Source organism: Passer domesticus, chromosome 2 (assembly GCF_036417665.1).
Source record: "Passer domesticus isolate bPasDom1 chromosome 2, bPasDom1.hap1, whole genome shotgun sequence".
NCBI classification, from domain to species: Eukaryota; Metazoa; Chordata; class Aves; order Passeriformes; family Passeridae; genus Passer; species Passer domesticus.
Window position 1 is genome coordinate 11818400 of NC_087475.1, and position 18141 is coordinate 11836540.

The window sequence follows — 18141 nt, forward strand, 5'->3', positions numbered from 1 at the left end:
AAGGTGAAAGAAAAGGCAAAGCATGAACAGAGGCAGAAAATATTTAAATAAAAACATTCAAATTATAATAAACAAGGGACCAAACCTTCAAATGAAATATGCACACTTTAAACAAAGTAAATTGTCAGTAACTCTAAACAAAAACCTAAGGTAGAATACTCAAATTGCTGGTGCTAATTCTTGTTTCCACAAGCTGCTGCAGATCTTTCCATCTTCCTTATAGAAAAGAACTGGGGGTCTTTAGGGGGAGATGTAAATGAGAAGGAAGTCACAGTTTTGTGCTATTTATTCGACTCCAACTACAAAGAAATGATGACAGAAAATGAAGAGAAGAAATGAAATAGCCAAGAGAAGGAAAAAGCACGTGGTTAAATAACATATCCCTTAATCCTATCTGGGTGACAAGAAGAAACATATACAAGGGAAAAGCGAGAAACTTGTTAAGAAAAGTTCTGTTTGGAAACTTAAGGAGGTAGAAAACAGAGTCTTACAGAAACACCTTGAAAAAAATTACTACTTTTATTCTGTCAGATTTCACTACGTGCTTTTCCCTTTGTCTGGCAATATAATTGTTGTTAATAAGTCTAAGAATGGCTAACATACAGTTGTGTTTCAGAACTTAAATAGATTGTGAAAAACAAAAAAGCAAACAACTCAAAAATGCAACTGACCTTCTGACCTGTATTGCACAGCAAGAAACAACCTGTTCCGTACCTAGCATGAAAGCAAAGCAAAGTTAAAACCAGAATGTTTAAAGAATAACCTGCAACTGCAATCCATGAGTCCCCTGCGAAGAGTCAGGACACCACTTTTTGACCCTTGAAGGTTTTGCTACCATTAACTGATGATATAACTATCCTCAAAAAGTTGATTTGAATGCAGCATGAAGCTGAAAATTCTAGTCACATGTCTTTCTCTCTCTCTCTCTCTCTCTATTTTTTGTCTAACACTTGATCAAAGAGAGGTATGGCTGAAAACTAAGTGTAAATTCCTCTTTGGTGGCAGTGTTTACCTACTTCAATTTAAGCTGATTATGAGATCAACTTTATAAAATAAATATTTCACAATATGAAATGGGAAATTTTAAGAAACTTTGTTCCTGTCACAAAGAGGGTTTTCTTTAGACATATCCCATTCAAAAATTTCTAAAAATGTTGTATTTCCCATTTGAAGACCAACTATATATGTGTGTGCATACACACCCATACAAGAATACAGTTTAATATAAGGAGTACAAAATACTATAAACCACTCCAACTTACTCTAAGAAGTTATTATCAAGAAAAATATTCCTTACCTTTTTAAACCCCTCAAAACTAATACCTTAAACCAGTCCTGAGATAGCCTTCAGTTATATTTAGAAAAAGAAATAGTAAAGCAATAACAGAAATGAATTAAAACAAGATAGACTAATATGTAATCATACCTGTGAAACTCCCATACTTGTGTGTATATCCCTACAAGCTTAGTTAAGCACTTGGTTGTAAATGGAACAGTAAGTCATTTCAGCAGACAGCTTCTCCTCCAATGATTTTTTGATTATACCAGTTGCCTGATCAGCTATTTTAAACAAAGGACACTAAGAGGCTGAGAAACAGGAAAAAGCAAACGTAAAATTCTCCACTCTGAGCTAGACACAAAAGCAAACCTAAGTGCTGTCATTGAAATGGATCTTTCCCATCCAGCAAAGCTGTGCCATTCAAGTCTATGCAATCTAACTCACCGTACGGTATTTGCTTAACTTTAGGCCACCATTTAAATGACATTGCAACTGTTTTAATCTGTGTTTTGAAGAATGTTAAAAATGAAAACCCCACTGTCACATAGAGATTTTCCTCACAGTGACTGTGTTCCAAAATATACCTCACAAGTCATGTAACTTTAATATCTTTATCACTTTATATAAAAGTCAAGACATGGTTTACTTTGTGAGTCAACACACTCAAAAGGTAGATCTGTAATTACACATTAATTGCAGAAGAGTTTGGCAGTTGCTTGAAAGAAAACATAATACTAAATTCAAAACAGAGCAGGGAGTTTATCTTATTACTTTCCTAATAACTTACGTGTTTTTTGCTTGTCCATCTTGAAAACACATTTGTCCAACAAGAGCAGCATGCTGGTCACCCAAGCACTGAAAGTAAGAGATTTTTTCCTTTAGCAAGTGTCCTCACATGAATTACATATTTGACTATAACTCTAATTTATTAGTAGCACATGGATAATTGAAAGCAAGGAAAAAACCAACAGAGAAAAGCTATGCTTTTCATTACTCTTCCCTCTGTAAGAACTGCAAATGAAATGTGTTGTGCTACTTATGGTGAGCAATTTAAAGAAATAAAAACTAAAATGTACTATCTTTATACATGTTATTGGAAAAAGCTGAGAATTTGTCCAGCATTTCATATATACATTTAGATTATGTATATACTTCTTTTATATATATGAAGCAGGGCTTGCTTCCATTTTGTAATGTTACTCATTTACTTAGAGATACCAAGTTTCCAACAGCACTACACATATGCATTAAAGCTCTCATTTTTACTTCCACAGCCAGACCTTAATAATAACGGATCAAGCCAAATAGTGATTCATCTACTAGTTTATCTCCTGTTTAATCTGAAGTAAAAACCCAAAAACTTAATTCATAGCAGGATTCACTCATCCTTAAAGCTTTTTCCTGTGAAGCTATGTTCATCTTCCAGATTGTCATGCCAAAATCTAAGTTGAAGTAGGACTTACCCCAGAAATTGGTACACCTGTCAAAGCTCCAGATTCCTGTTTACAAAAAGAGAAAGAAAAACACAGAGTTAGCTTTCCATGACTAGAATTGAAGGCAATGAAAAATAAGCTAAACTTCTAATGCTCAAAGGAAAACAAAGAAGGGTCATGAAAGCAATATGGCTCAGTTCAGGCGTACACTTTGTTTCAGCTTAATGCAGCTCATGTCTAAACCACTAAGAAATGGAGAGCAGGAAGTTTTACAAATATAGTTTATGTGACCTCAAAAGTTCCTAGCATAAATTTTCTTGAAATAATACTATACAGAAAATCCAGTTCAGTGTAATCTGTGCAGTAAATGCCAAGTGTAAAATGCAAAAGTGCAAAATGGTAAAGTGATCAGGAAAAAATGTGGCTGTGGTGACATCCTAAGCAAAGGCAGATGCCTGGTTTTAAAATACAGTATTTTAAGTCTCAAGTAGGCTTTCTTCTAAACATTACCAGAATTTTTCCATTACATTCCTGTTACAGAATCACAAAATCATTTAAATTGGAAAAGCCCTCTTAGATTATCACGTCCAACTGTTAACCCAGCACTGCCAAGTCCATCATTAATCCATGTCTGTAAGTGCCACATCTATACGTCTTTCAAGTACCTCCAGGGATGGTGACTCCACCACCTCTCTTGGCAGCCTGTTCCAATATTTGATAGGCTGTGAAGGCTCTTGTTTTATCACTTATTATCATTTATCACCTGGGAGAAGAGACCAACCCCCACCTGGCTACAACCTCCTTTCAGGCGGTTATAGAGTGGTAAGGTCCCCTTCTGAGCCTTCCTTTCTCCAGGCCAAACACCCCCAGCTCCCTCAGCTGCTCCTCACCATTCCTGTGCTCCAGACCCTTCCCCAGCTCTGTTCCTCTTCTCTGGACTTGCTCCAACCCCTCAGTGCCTTTCTTGTAGTGAGAGGCCCAAAACTGGACACAGGATTTGAGGTGTGCCCTCACCAGTGCTGAGTACAGGGGGACAATCCCTGCCCTGGTCCTGCTGCCACACTATTGCTGATCCAGGCCAGGTGCCTTTGGCCTTCCCGGGCCCCTGGACACACCTGGCTCATGTCCAGCTGCTGTTGATCAACATCCCCAGGTACTTTTCCTCCAGGCACCTTTCCAGTCACTCTTCCCCCAGCCTGTAGCTCTGCCTGGGGTTGTTGTGACCCGAGGGCGGGACCTGGCACTTGGCCTTGTGGAACCTCATGGAATTGGTCTCAGCCCATCAGTCCAGATCCCTTGGCAGACCCTTCCTGCCCTCCCAGCAGATCAACATTTCTGCCCATCTCAGTGTCATGTGCAAACTTAGTGAGTGTATCCTGAAAATTTTATTTAATTATTTAACTATTTCCTGACAATTTCTGCTTGCTTCTTTAAATTGTTTTTGTGCAATTGTGAAAATGAATTTTCAGTAAAGCCATGCAAGTGTATTTCCAATCTGAATTAATTCACATTTTAATTAACTGTATTTAAGATAACTGTTTATAAATGCACTTAAAAGCTCTACATAAATCTGATGTTTAGCTACCATAGAATTAATATTTTTAGACACAATAGACAGTTTTTATCATTTATAAAATGCTATAGCTAACACTTATTAGCCAGTAGCTGTATTTTTTAACTCACTATAAAAATAAATATTCAACAGTGCGGAAATTAAGACAAACACATATATTGAGATCACGTTTCAGAAATAATTTTGGCATGAACTCTAATTGTATTATCTCAGATTTGGAAACACACAGCAAATTTATTGGCCGAGAAGTGCACTTTTTCTAATCCTTAAACCAATGAAAATGCACAGCATCTGAGCAGAATGAGTAAGATATAGGTGGTCAGCCTAATGGAAGCCTCTACTCACCCGGCTAGGACAGATTTTCTACAGCCAGCAAAAGGAAGAAAAAGAAAAAAAATGGAAAGGGGAAGAGAAACAGAAGTTCACATTTAAAGTGATGAGCAATTCTGTTCTGGTGGTCAGGCAGTATCTTTTTCCATTTACCTCGCTCCTTCAGCTTAATACAACTCACTCTTATACAACCTCCACATAAATAAATATCAGCAATGACTTCTAGTGGCATTTCCATTAAAACATTAGCAAAAATATTTCAGAGAAGTTAGAGTTCTATTTACAAAAATCCATCTTGTAACTTGTCTTCACTACCAAATACACGTATTTTCTTACGTGTCAATTAAGCTCAAATTACCAGGAAAAAGAATGCAAAATCCCAACATCCAGTTTATCCAATCTTGAAGTTCATTAATTAGATGCCACTGTGTCAGAAGAATTGGTGCTGCATTAAAGTAACCAAATACTCAACTTCCTATAATATTATATAACAGTAGGTAACAGCTTGCTAATCATAAACCAAACAATACTGGTCAAAAAAAAGCCATTAATTCTAATCTATGGAATCTGGCAAATTCAAATGGATATAGTTATATTTTTACAAGACAAATTTCACATAAATATTGGAAAACATACCATTAGGCCGTAAATCTCAGAGGAGCTTCGTACATTTGGAAGTATTTCCATAGGAATTTCAAAGAATCTGAATACAACAAAAAATAATGTATATTATATAGTCAGTGCTAAATCAGAAAGCATTTTGCATATCTTTTTTAAAATAAGTTTAAGCGTAAAGAAAAGAAAAACTACAAAAGCAACTTTTGTTTCTAGGTTTTAATCTATATGTTTTTCCACTTGTTACAGTGGACACTGAATTTTGGAGGAAAACAGCATATATTTCAATCTTTGAGGACCTATCCAACTCTTTTACATAGAAATTCATGCCTCTTCCAACAATATCTTAATAATACATTTGTTAGTAAATTCAAATATCAAATAGAGACACTGTCATTCCAGCTGCTGTACAAATTTGATTAAGTAATAAAGACACTATTAAATCACAATATTCTGAGTTGGAAGGGACCCACAAGGATCTGAAGTGATTGGCCCACACAGGGATTGAAACCACAACCTGGGCATTATTAGCATCATGCTCTAAGCAACGGAGCTAAGTTGTTTCGATGAACCAGGCCTCCACCTACAGAAAGATTCTGCTACTTTTTTTTTAATCCAGACCATTGTAAACTGGACATCTGGAGAACAATGAATCTTAGTTATTAATGTCAACAGCAAATAGAACAGTACCTGCTGATCTTAGTTTAGATAAGAGATTTTTACCTTTAAATGAGTTAGAAACTATTTAAATGATAGTATTACTGAAAAACAGTAAGAAAGCTTACTTGCAGAGGTCAGGATCCCATTCCAAGGAATGAATGTTGAACAACATAGTTCTACTGGCATTGGTGACATCTGTACAGTGAATGCCTCCATTCGTCCCACCTGTCAAACTCTGAACAAAAAAATCACAGCATTTGTCAAGGAGAAATATAGGTTTACTTCAACAAATTCCAAAAAAATTTCAAAATCAAAAAGTTTTCACCTTGAGATTAGGAGCTCTGGTATTTCTGCAACAACTAAACAGGCAGACCTAATACACCTTTCTAAAGTCCAAGATTTTTCAGAAAGTGTAAGCAAAGTTTTACAGCAAACTATAATGGTAAACTCCACCTAAGAATCAAGAAAAAAATATAATGGTACAGGAACAGTAAAAGTTTGTCTTGCAAGGAACCTCATTGGAATTTCTTTAGTAGCTTTTATTGACATCATCATGTCATCAATGGGCATTGAGTATCACATGCACAGAGATTTACATGAGATGGAAATTCATTGTAAGAAGAGTGCTAATAAACTCACAAATACATACCCATATAAGCCATGAATCAATAGTCCCAAACATAGCTCTTCCATCCTCAACTGCTCGCTTAATCTCTTCCACATTATCCAAAAGCCACCGAAGTTTCACTGCACTAAAATAAGTGCTAAGTGGAAGACCGGTCTTAAACTGTAAAATTAAAAAAAATAATGTAAACACCATGCAAGTATCTTTTACATAAATACTGTAGTTATATGTAAAAATGGTGATAGTAAGGGAAAAAGAAAATACGCAAAACTCAGAAAAATTCCACTAACTTCTGTAATTATTTAAATAAGCACTAAGTAATTATTTAAATAAATGCTAAGCATACAACACACAAGTCTAAAAACATCAAAATCAAATGACCAGTGCAATAATAGATAAAGATCAAAGCTGATCTACATGTAGTTCAAAGATCATCTACGTGGAAAAAGTTGTTTGCAGAAGGCCTGTCTTATCTAGGATATCTCCATATGACTAGACAATAAGTAACAACAACAAAAATGGGCAGGACAACACAGGAAAGATGAAAATTGCATTCTACTAGAACTTGGAAATCAAGTAAGTTTATGCACTTTTTGAATCCATTTCCTGCCCGTAGGTAATAATATAATATAAAAAATACATATTTATTCTATTAGTAAAGGACAACATTAATCAATTAATCAAACAATTGTGACACCTTTTTACAAGCATTTAGTTTCCAATTTGTTATATATATGCTCACAAAAAAGAATGAACTTGCTCTTTATGAATGATCTTCCTTGTTCTCAGATTGGATGCAATTAATTTCAATATTAAGGCACAAGAATGGATAACACATTTCATACCAGTAAATTATTTCCCTTTCTTTTTTTCTACTTGATTTTAACTTTTGTGTGTAATGTCTATTTTATATTGGCTAGCTAGCACAGGATTAGGTCTCACTTCCACAGTGAGAAATTAAAGAAATGTTAAACATTTATTTTAAGGAAATTAAAAATTTTCTAGTCTCAGATTGGTGTCTTGTGTTCATTTTTTATGATTTGACAAGCTAAGAAGGGACTAGAAACTACAAGTGACTTTGTTTAGGAGAATTTTAAACACATATATCCAAAACATTATACATTGCAGCAGGTACCATTTAAATGTTCCAGAATGTCTCCTACCTTTGAAAAAGTTTTGTTTTTTCCAGGAATTCTGTTAAGAAGATATTCAACTGTTGACTGGGTTCTCAGGTCAAGCCACACTAAAACCATGAATAAAATTAATTGATCATGTGATTTGATACACAAAAAGTGACATTTTCAGCCTGCTTCTATGAACCCAGAGCTCTTGCCAGTGAATTCCTATCTATTTTTATCTTTTTGTGTAGTTGAAAGAATATTGCATTGCCATTGTATTTTAAGGGCACTGTTGTAAAAATTAAAATGGTTAGATAAATTAATTTGATTTAGAAGAACAAATGATTTGAGAAAGAAGCAGGATTTTCCACAAGTAGGATATTTACTTTATCAGAATATAAGCAAGTGACTAATGCTACTTTTAGCAGATGACTGTGATTAAACTAAGAGGTTAAAACAAATAGCAGGTTGATTATTTACTATTTCTATGTAAACTTTCTACTAAAAGACTGTGTTGTAGTTATCAAGGTAAAGCTGGGTTTAAGATAAAGCTGTTAACTACATTTATTGGACTATAGAAGAGTCCTGGTTTTACAGTCATACTATGTCAAACTATATCTGGCACTTGACCTAAAAAACCAATTCTAGACAATTACCATTTTTCAGCTGACAATATCTGAAAAGCTAAGGTAAGGTAAAAATAAAACTCTGAGTATTAATAAGTATTCATTAAGTCATCAATAATTAAACCTACTTAACATTATTTTCCTTTAAAGTTAAACCACCAGCATCCTGAAAATTTCAAAGAAAGTGATTGGGTGCAAGTCAGAGCATTTTGTGCCAGGAGCCACTCAGGAACATAGTGGGGTTTTTTGAAAACCAATAAAGTGATTTATTAAGTAACAATTTTTATGGAATGGACTTTTTTAAACTTCTGTATGCAAACACACATCTTACAACACAGATATCAAAAAATCCAAGAAATTACTAGGCTAAGTCACAACCAGATATGCACAGGAAAATACAAAAGCATTTTTTCCACAACATGATCATATTATGATATTACATATTTAGAAAGTTAGTTATATGTATAGTTACCAATAGCATTATAAAGAGGTTCTCCAGTTGTCTTGTCCCAAACCACTGTTGTTTCTCTCTGATTGGTGACTCCAATGGCTTCAGGACAAAACAGAAAGTATCCTTTTCAAAAGGTTTGTTTTCCCCTTTTGGGGGGGTGAGGGAGGGAACGGAGAGGTGGAGAGGAGGGAGGAACAGGTAAGGAGAAGAGGAAAGTAAATGGGAAATAAAAAGCTTTCAATTTTTTCAAGGTATAATCTAGAAATATTACCTCTAAGAACTCATTTTTGCTGATTAACCTATATGCTCTAAACCTCTTTCTCTTTCAGCCACAAACTGAGACAGCAACAACACTGACAGGGGAAAACAGCTTTCCTAAATTAAAGTCCTAAAAATTTCAGAATTTCTTCATCACTTGTCTCTGTGATTTTACAAGATTAGTTTAAGTCTACCTTGTAGATTCTGCATTGTTAATCACACACTTATTTTCTCATCATTCCTCCCCAAAAAACTGCTTTCAAATACAATTTAACATGCTGCCAACTTTCTATTTATTAACTTAAAAACTGTGGTGTCTGAATTGCTCAACCATAGCTGTTAAAGCCCTCTACCCATACGCACCTCTTATGTTAGCGATGTCCATGTTCAGTTCTCTCATTTTCTCACAGGTCCTTTCCACACATTCATAGACAGAGTTTAATATTTCCTTTGGATCTTGTTCTACCCATCTTTAACAAACAGTAAACACCAGTTAATTAAAATGTACATTAAAAAAAAAAAAAATTAGTCTGAAAATCAAGCTGAGCATTTTAATACAAATATAGCTACAAAACATTTTTTGCATATCTACAAACAAAGAGTTTTGTTTTGTTTTATACAGAGGGCATTGGCAGCAAATGGCAGGTCAGTTAGGAACAAACAAACAAACAAATGAAACCTCAAAGAACAAAGGAAGATATTTATATGGACCAAGCTGAAGACTGTAATTCAAATGTAAAAATTAGCAGGTTTATTACCTTAAATGAGATGTTAAGTCTCATTTAAACTTTAGCTTTAAGCTTACATGTTTAGACGCTACAGTTGAGATGTTAAATATGTAAATGAGTGACCACAGCTGAACACCAAGTACTTTTAATTTCCGTAACTCAGGCACATTCCGGACACCCGGTGGGAGCTGTTTCATGCCATTTTTTCTGCCCAGTCTTTTATAGCAGTTACTGTGCTACTCAGAATTATTAATCAGCTTCAGTTTTGATGACTCATAGATAAAAATTCATAAGCTCTACCAAACTCTACACAAATGAAAAAATAAAAAAAAAAAATCATACCCTTCTCTAGGGAATTCTTGCTTTATTTCCACTTGATGGTGACTCAAAAGCTCTGCTGTTAATGCATTAAAAACCTGCAAATAAATTACACAATTGAATTTTCTACAAACAATAATTAACATTTATTATTTTGAACAAATGCAATGCTGTGACAACAGATAGCAATTTTCTATCATCATCCCCAATATCTATATAACAAGGATTCAGATATATACACTTTTAAAATTAATGTAGGCAAAGATTATTTTGGCAAACTTTGTTGTCACTGTCAATTTTAATGGCTTTTTTTGCTGATGGCTTGGAAAAGAACCAGATTTTTTCTTGTAGTGGTTATAGAAGTTAAACTCCTTATACATATTGGAATATCTCTCAGTAAAATACCCACTGTGGTTGATAATAGCATTTCTTTTACTCTTGCTGTGTTACTCTATTGCCAGAGTTATCTGTGTGTTTTCTTGGGTTAGCTCATTTTTAGGAAGAGTGAAATTCTGTGACTAAACATAGAAGGGATCAAACTAAAGAACAAGAAAGTACCTAAGCAAAACCCATTTTGTTTCAAAACTACAATACAGAGCTCATTAACAATCTGACAAGAAAAGAATGCCACTGCAGCAACACAACCCAGCAAAAAAAGAGAAGAACATGCAGAAAATAACTTAAATTTGGATACTCTACAATAAAAACCATCAGAGTAGAGAATCACGAGGACTCTATCAATGGCTGTTCTCAAGGAATCACAAGTTAAGAGTTCTGCCTTGCAGTAGAAGCCCATGGAGAATGCACAACAACCCTCATTAACCAGGAGTGGCCCGTTCCCGAAAGGAATCTCTGCCGAGGCCAAGCTGAGGGACAGCCGGTGACACATTCGAGTGAAGTGAGCAGTGAGTGAGCCGGAGTGCCTGGCTGGGCACTGGTGGTGATCCTGGGGGAAGGGCTCTTTCTCCACAGCACCATGCAGAATCTTTTGTGTGAAGAACATTCTGGGATCCAGAAAGTAAAATCTAGCAGCAGGTTCAGGTGAACTGCAGAACTTGTCAGTAGGACACCATCCTACCTTTTCATGGCAAGCAGAGCTGAGCCAGATTTAGAAACCACTCGCATGCTAAAGAAACAAAATTCAGTTATATCCGCCCCCCCCTCTAGGATACAACTGAATCTATTCTATACTTGTTAATGTTCTCTTCTCATTCCACAAATTTTAGGAGTTTCTCTTAAAGTTTTTAATCCATAAACTCTTGGTATCATCTACACAGTACACTTTACCTGAAACTATTAGAACAACTCCGACAAAAAGGAGATGAAGTTCTGATTCTCCAGTTTCTTTGGAACCTTAAAGACTTTAGAGTGAAACTTTGAAACATTCTACTTATACGTTAGAACTGCAGAATCAATCAGAAGGGACCTTGAGAGATCTCTAGTACAACATCCTGCTCAAAGCAGGATCAGCAATGAGATTAGGTCAGGTAGCTCAAGAACTTTTCTAGGTAAGTCTTGAAAACCTCACAAAACAGCACAAACTCTGGAAAACACTGATTTCTTACATATCAAAAGCTCCACTGCCCAGAAAAGAAGTCATAAAAAGAGACATGATCATTCTTTTCTGCTATCAGCTCAAAAGATTACATAGAAAGAGCACCACTTAATTATTTTCACTTTATTTACTTATCTGTGTTTCATCTACCAGCTCAGGCTTGACAGGGATCTATCCTATTAAAAAAGAAAGGTCTGTCAGTACTACACATTTGGAAGCAACTTGCATAATGGGATATGGATCTCAAAATGCTACACAACATACTTAATGGACAGGTTGTTTTGTATGTATGCAGTAAGATTTCTTGACTTGAAACTGCCGTTCTGCCAAAAGCATATTCAAATTTTCTAGGTTTTTAGAAAAAAGACTGAAAGATAGAAGACTTTTTATTTAACCTGTTTGTTAATATGTATCTGACATACTAGCAATGCTAAATATCATGTGGTAATCACTCACCACTAATCAGTCAGTATTCCTTGAAACAGAAAGTAATGCAAAGGATTCCTCCTGGTAGCAGGAAGCACAGATTCAATTAGACAAAGTCATCAAGTGAATGTGGGGTGTGTGGCTTGAAGACACAGCAATAAACTGTGACAGGAATACATTTTCAATGGAAGCAATAACATTATGACTGCATAGATTTTTTCATATCCATAGACAAGAACTAAGCAAACACTTTGCTAATCCATCATAAATGAACCTGCAAGCTTCTGACATTCTCAACAAAAGCAACAGACACTCCCTGTTATTCAGGGCAAGGGATTAAAAAGTTTCACTGGGAGCAATCCCTGTGTGAGGCCAGGTTGGACAGGGCCCTGTGCACCCTGGTCTAGTGGAAGCTGTTCCTGCCCATGGTGGGGAGGGTGGAACCAGGTAATCTTTAAGGTCCCTTCTGACCCAAATTATTCTATGATTTTATGACTTCTACACTGATAGACAGAATTCTGATATGTGGAAAGATGAATGAGTTACTAAATTTAAACCTACAAAATGATAAATAACATAGGGAATAAATAGAACATATGGGACCTCAAAGCTTTCCTTTCCCACTCCCTTCAAAAAACCACTATTGTTATATAAAAAAAAATCCCTATACAGTCCCTATTTGACAGTGGAGAGTTAGAAAAATAAGTGAGAGTAAGTACGAATAATTCAGATAAGGTCAATACATCCCTGTCAAAACAGGTTTGAAGTGTATTTCTGTAATTTGTTAGGACTAGAGGCTTTCAACTCCTTAAGAATGGATTCAAGTTTATGCTACTGATCTCTCAGTTGTGTGTGGGGGAAAGCTAAAGTCAGTTTTGACCTAATTTTATCAGCAGTAGTAATGAAGAATTGTCTAGGCTATTTGGACTTGTACAGCTGTCTTGAACAGAGATGAAAGTGAAAGCCACCAGATGTGTACTGAATTCTCTAGTGAGAGATTAAAGAAAAGGAATAACATCCTCCCTCTACTCCCAACAGAGAATCAGAGCTGGAGCCTTGAGTCTCAGGACTGCAGAGAAGAAAGGCCACACAGGTGTCTTGTATGTGAACAAGCAGAGGCACAGGGCTGATCACTTAATTAATGCTTTTTATAGGGGCCTTTAATATAATACATCACATCACATCACATAAAGGGGTCCAGTTACATATTATTACTTATTTTTGTGTATTACGTTTATGTTTTGTTATCTTGGAAAATAATTCATATCAATCAGCTGTAACAATTTTCAAGGAATGAACAGAAATATGAGGTTCATGGAAGTGATGAAAGAAGTTGCACAGCTGAAAATACAATAATGAAAACAGATTTTAGAAGTAACTTTTTATATCTCTCAAGCTTTGTCACGTAACTCTGCCTGCAGAAAAGCTATTTCTGTTATTCTATGCTGTATCTTCACGAGTTTCTGACAAGCAGGAACAGCCATGGCTTTGCAGGCAAACAAACTAGAGCTGGAGTTCTGAAATTGCACTGAAATCAACTCAGCTGGGGCAAGGATAAGAGACAAACAATAATTCCCTCTCCAGTATTTAACTAGGAGTAGCACAGTCAGAATTTATGAATAAGTACAAGTTTAACAAGTCTCCTGGAAATTACCTTTCTTGGAAGGCTCATGATGGACACATCTCCCTCACCATCTAGGAGATGCTTACAGTTATGGGACTTAAAATTAAAACTACACTGTATTTTAAGCGATAAGAGCTAGGGGGAAAACTGTATTTACAATATTTTAAAACTTTCGTGCTAGGTATGCAATCAAGTTTTTCCCAAAAGGTCATGTTACTTCAGAAGGGGATTAAAATGAATTCCCCTCTGAAGAGAAAACTCAGTGGGTGTGAATGTCTTCTTTACCTAAAATCAATTTTTGTTTATTGAAAAGAATGTTTGCAGTGTGATAGAGCTTTTTTAGATTGTTGCTTCTGAAGACAAAGTAAAGGAAAAAAAATATTTCACAGAGGTGGAAAAATATGTTCTGCATCTGACTGACAAACTTATAACTTAAATTACTTACAGTGAAGTGTAGGTACTTCACTGTGTCTTTCAATTTTTTCTGTTCCTGGATAAAATGACAGAAACATTATCCAGCAAATACCTTTCAAGAGATCAAGCAATGGTTCAGCTGGCCATTAGCTCCTGATCCTAAGACTTTTCACAAAAAAAGCTATAGCATATTTTTATGATTCTTGAATAATATGAAATGGAACATGAGAGATTAAAGTATTTGATGAAAATATTCAGTGAAACATCTTGGCCAGAATTCAGTTATCTGGGTACACTTATTTTGGCTACCTACTTTATGTTCCTGCTTGGTATTTTAAAGAAAATGAGCTTTAAACAATTGTCTTGTAAGCACTGAGCTCTCCCTGGTACTCTGAATCTGTCACCCAGCTTCAACCCAACTTAACAAAAAAGTTACAATCTCAAAAACAATTACAAGTTGTTTTGCAAAAGTAGCTAATAAAGGTAAAGATCCAAAATAGGGAGTGTGGAGGATAAAGCTACAGCATAAAACTACCACTGCGTGAGAGGCAAGGCTAAAGAAGGAGTGACAATAACAGAAATGCTCCTGAGTCCTGGTGCTTCTTTAGCCTCTGTGCTCACACAGCCTCCTCATTCACAAGCAGGACAAACAAAACTTGTGTCTGCACACAGTATAATTTACTCTGACTCTCAGGAGGTCACCTAGCCTAACTCGCTGCTCAGGTAAGCCTGAATTTAAAACCAGGCTGTTCAGGGCCTTTTTGAATCAGGCACTGATATCTGCAAAGATGGAGATTCTACACACCTTTCTCAGCCCCTGATCCAGAGCCCTCATAGTGAAACACTGTTTCTTTACATCTATTGGACATTCCACTTGCTGCAGCTTGAGTTCTCTGCCCACTGTCTTTCCCTGTGCATGTCTGAGAAAAGGCTGTTCTGTGTTCTTCACAAACTGTGGTTAGACAGCTGAGGACACCCCTTAAGCCTCTCTTGTGAAGAAAGAATCCCTGACCTCCCAACCCTTCTTCCATGGCCTTGTGCTGCAGCACAGGGATTCCTTTGGCTGGATGAAATCCAGTCCTTCCAAGTCTCATCCTCTGCAGGGTCCAACATCAGACACAGGGCTCCAGATGCTGCCTCTTAAGTGCTACACAGATGGCAACAATTACTTTCTGAACTTGTCTTAATGTGCACCTCCACGAGGATGCACTGCTCACATATATCCAACTTGATGTCCAGCAGGAGTGAGTCTTTTTTCACTAAGCAGCCTCTTAGCATTCTGTCTTGAGTGCTCAACTTTGTTTAACTGTATGAATGTTCTGGCAGTCCCTTCTCCAACTGGAATTTCAGTCAACTGGTCACCCCATCTGAGAGAACATCCCAACCCATCCCCATGGCTGTCCATGAAAATACTGTGGGGTATGAGCCCCCACTACTGACTGCTGTGGACACCACTGCTCAATCTGCCACCTGTAATTATAAATTCACACTCTGAACAGCTGACACTACTCTTTGGCCCCATTGGACCAGACAGTTTTTCAACCAGGAGAACTCTTTAACCTGCTCAAAATCATAGGTGTTCCACTTGAAATGTTAGATGACAGTTGCACTGAATTACTGAATACACAGGTGCAAAGTAAGCAACAAGTTGATTTTGACTTGTGACTTGGTGAAGACAAAAACTGTTAGAAACACTATGTTAAAAAAATGTAGAGAGATCACTGGGAAATGTAACAAAAACAACTAAAAGCAAAAGAACAACAGAGACAAGGAAATAATTTAGGCACAGACAACAATACATTACATTCTGGCTTAAAACATTTCAAGGCAAAATCTCTCTTCCAACTGCACAATCCCTTTCCACCTCAGAATTCTCCAGATACAGGTGATGTTATCTGAATGGCTGAGGTGAGTTGTAGCACATCTCTGCACATTTTGCCCACTTCTCTCCCTCTCCCCTGTGGTCTGATTTAACTCAGTGATCATGCATCTTATTTACTCAAGCCCATGTAACTTTATTATCATAATGACATGATCACACTGCCAAGTTTAAGACAATGCCATATGTTGACATGAACTGAGAGACACTGAGATGGATACAAGAATTTAAAAGTGGCAGACACAATATACTTCTTGATAAAATTAGGAAGCACCTGAATCCTCTTGTAGGCAAGCAAAATCTCCCCAACTGCATAAAAGCCATTGATGAATGTGTGTAGTGTAAGAAATTCCTCCTAAAAGGAACTTGGAAAAACACTTGTAAAAAGAGCTTAAGTTTTACTTCTACTAGTGTCATCCTTTTAGGATAAGAAAAAGTTAACTTGGCATATACATAAAAGCAGACAGAATTTATCTTAATGCATTACAGAGACCTTCTTCAAGTTTGTTCCCAAAAAGGACTCCTGACTGGCATCCGAGACAGCCCACTGGTGTCATTTGTCAGTTTGGAGTTTCTCTCCACCCCCAGAGCTGTGTTTTCTCATTTGACAATCGCATGAAGGTCGTGATATTGAGTAATAATGGTAACATAGGTCAAGAAGATATTATAGTCTCCTGCTTCATGGGGGAAGTATTAAAAAAAGAAGAAAAAAAAAGCAAGGGCAAACCAAAACATTCATCTTCCCAATTCATACTTTGCACATTTGACAACGTTTTATATCTAGTAAATATCTCTATTCCACTTCCATGGAGGAAATTGTCATAGGGCTTTAATTAAGTCAAACTACCATGACTTAACTGACATGGGGACAGTACATTTGTAGAGATTTGCAAACTACAAGAATCTATAGTAAGTTTCACACATAACAACATTAGTTACAGCCTATTGCATAATACAGAAATAACTAGATCCTTCAGCTAAAGGGTCAAATATATGACCAATACATTAATTCTCCTATCCTTAAACCTATCTTCCTCTAGTGTTTAAACAAATCAGTGCTTCACAAGGTGTGCAGGGTCAGACACCTGAATACCTACAGATGCCCTGACATTAGGGCTGGAGCTGCAGCAGTCACTCCAGCAGGCCCCGGGCAGGTTTTAGCGGGGAACAGAGCAGTCACGGCATTGTTTGAACACCAGCTAATCACAGCCACCGAACTCGCACGGATCTATTTCCCCAGTGCCTCAGGACCTTGTCCATTTGATTCCATTCGGGGCGAGACGCCCGGCAGACTGCAAGCCTGACAGATTGCAAGCGCAGCCTGCCCGGAGCAGCGGGACCTCGCCGTGCCCCGGAGCAGCAGCAGCAGCAGCAAGAGCCGCCGCTGTCGGGCTCGCCCGGCGCCGCTCCCCGCGGGACGGGCGCTGCCCCCGCGCCGCGGCGGGAACGCCACGGAGGGACGGCGGCGGCTCCGGCACCCCCGGGCCGGGCAGCGCCGCCTCTCCGGGAGGCAGGAGGCTGCAGCCGGGCAGCGCAGCCCGGCCCTGCGGGCCCGTCCCCCTGCCCTTCCCCAAGGGCACGGCAGAGGCCCCCGCCGGGATGGAGGGCAGCGAAGGCGCGGAAGCCGCCGCTCCCCTCAGGCCGCGGGGGCGCCGCCTGCCCCCCGGTGCCGCCCCGACCGCCGCGCTGTGCTCACCAGGAAGCGGGTGGAGCTGGTGCCCTGATCGATGGCTCCCACCAGCGGCCCCAGGGACGCGGCCATGGGGCCCCCTCAGCGCCCGCTCCGCTCCCGTAACGGCCGCGCCGGCGCCGCGCGGGCAGCTCGCGGCCGGCGGCGCGTGGCAGCCGGGGTGAAGCCGGCGGGGGGGGCGGGGCGGGGGGCGCTGCCTCGCGCATTGTCAGCCCGCGGCCAATCAGAGCCCGGGGCGCGGCGGGGGCGGGGCCCGCGGAGGGGCGCGAGGGGGGCGTGTCACGTGACGAGCGGCGCGCGGCACGCCCCCTTCCTCGCCCCGCCCCTGAGCCCCTGAGGCGGCGGCGCGCGGGCGGGCGGCGGCGGCGGAGGGGAGGCGGGAGAGCCCCGGGGGTGCTGAGGGCAGCGCGGGTTGCTCCGGGAGAGCCCCGGGGTGCTGAGGGCAGGGACAGCACAGGTCGCTCCGGGAGAGCCCCGGGGGTGCCGAGGGCAGGACAGCACAGGTCGCTCCGGGAGAGCCCCGGGGTGCTGAGGGCAGG

The 18141-nt window shown here is 38.8% G+C and overlaps 1 protein-coding gene across 3 annotated transcripts in view; it reads right to left on the bottom strand.

Moving 5' to 3' along the window:
• GK (glycerol kinase) overlaps positions 1–17761 on the bottom strand; it is a 34825-nt gene extending 17064 nt beyond the window's left edge. For 2 of the 3 annotated variants that reach the window (XM_064407409.1, XM_064407407.1), the window contains exons 1-12: positions 17609–17761; positions 10039–10112; positions 9332–9438; positions 8732–8809; positions 7679–7758; positions 6540–6677; positions 6016–6125; positions 5252–5318; positions 4631–4648; positions 2743–2778; positions 2067–2134; positions 672–714 (exon numbers count right to left, since the gene is read on the bottom strand). In XM_064407409.1, coding sequence (XP_064263479.1) covers positions 672–714; positions 2067–2134; positions 2743–2778; positions 4631–4648; positions 5252–5318; positions 6016–6125; positions 6540–6677; positions 7679–7758; positions 8732–8809; positions 9332–9438; positions 10039–10112; positions 17609–17674 — 885 coding nt within the window. In that variant the 5' untranslated portion in view covers positions 17675–17761. The remainder of the gene's footprint in view (positions 1–671; positions 715–2066; positions 2135–2742; positions 2779–4630; positions 4649–5251; positions 5319–6015; positions 6126–6539; positions 6678–7678; positions 7759–8731; positions 8810–9331; positions 9439–10038; positions 10113–17608) is intronic. The other variant, XM_064407408.1, reaches the window with a different exon arrangement.
• Between the last annotated feature and the right edge of the window lie 380 nt (positions 17762–18141).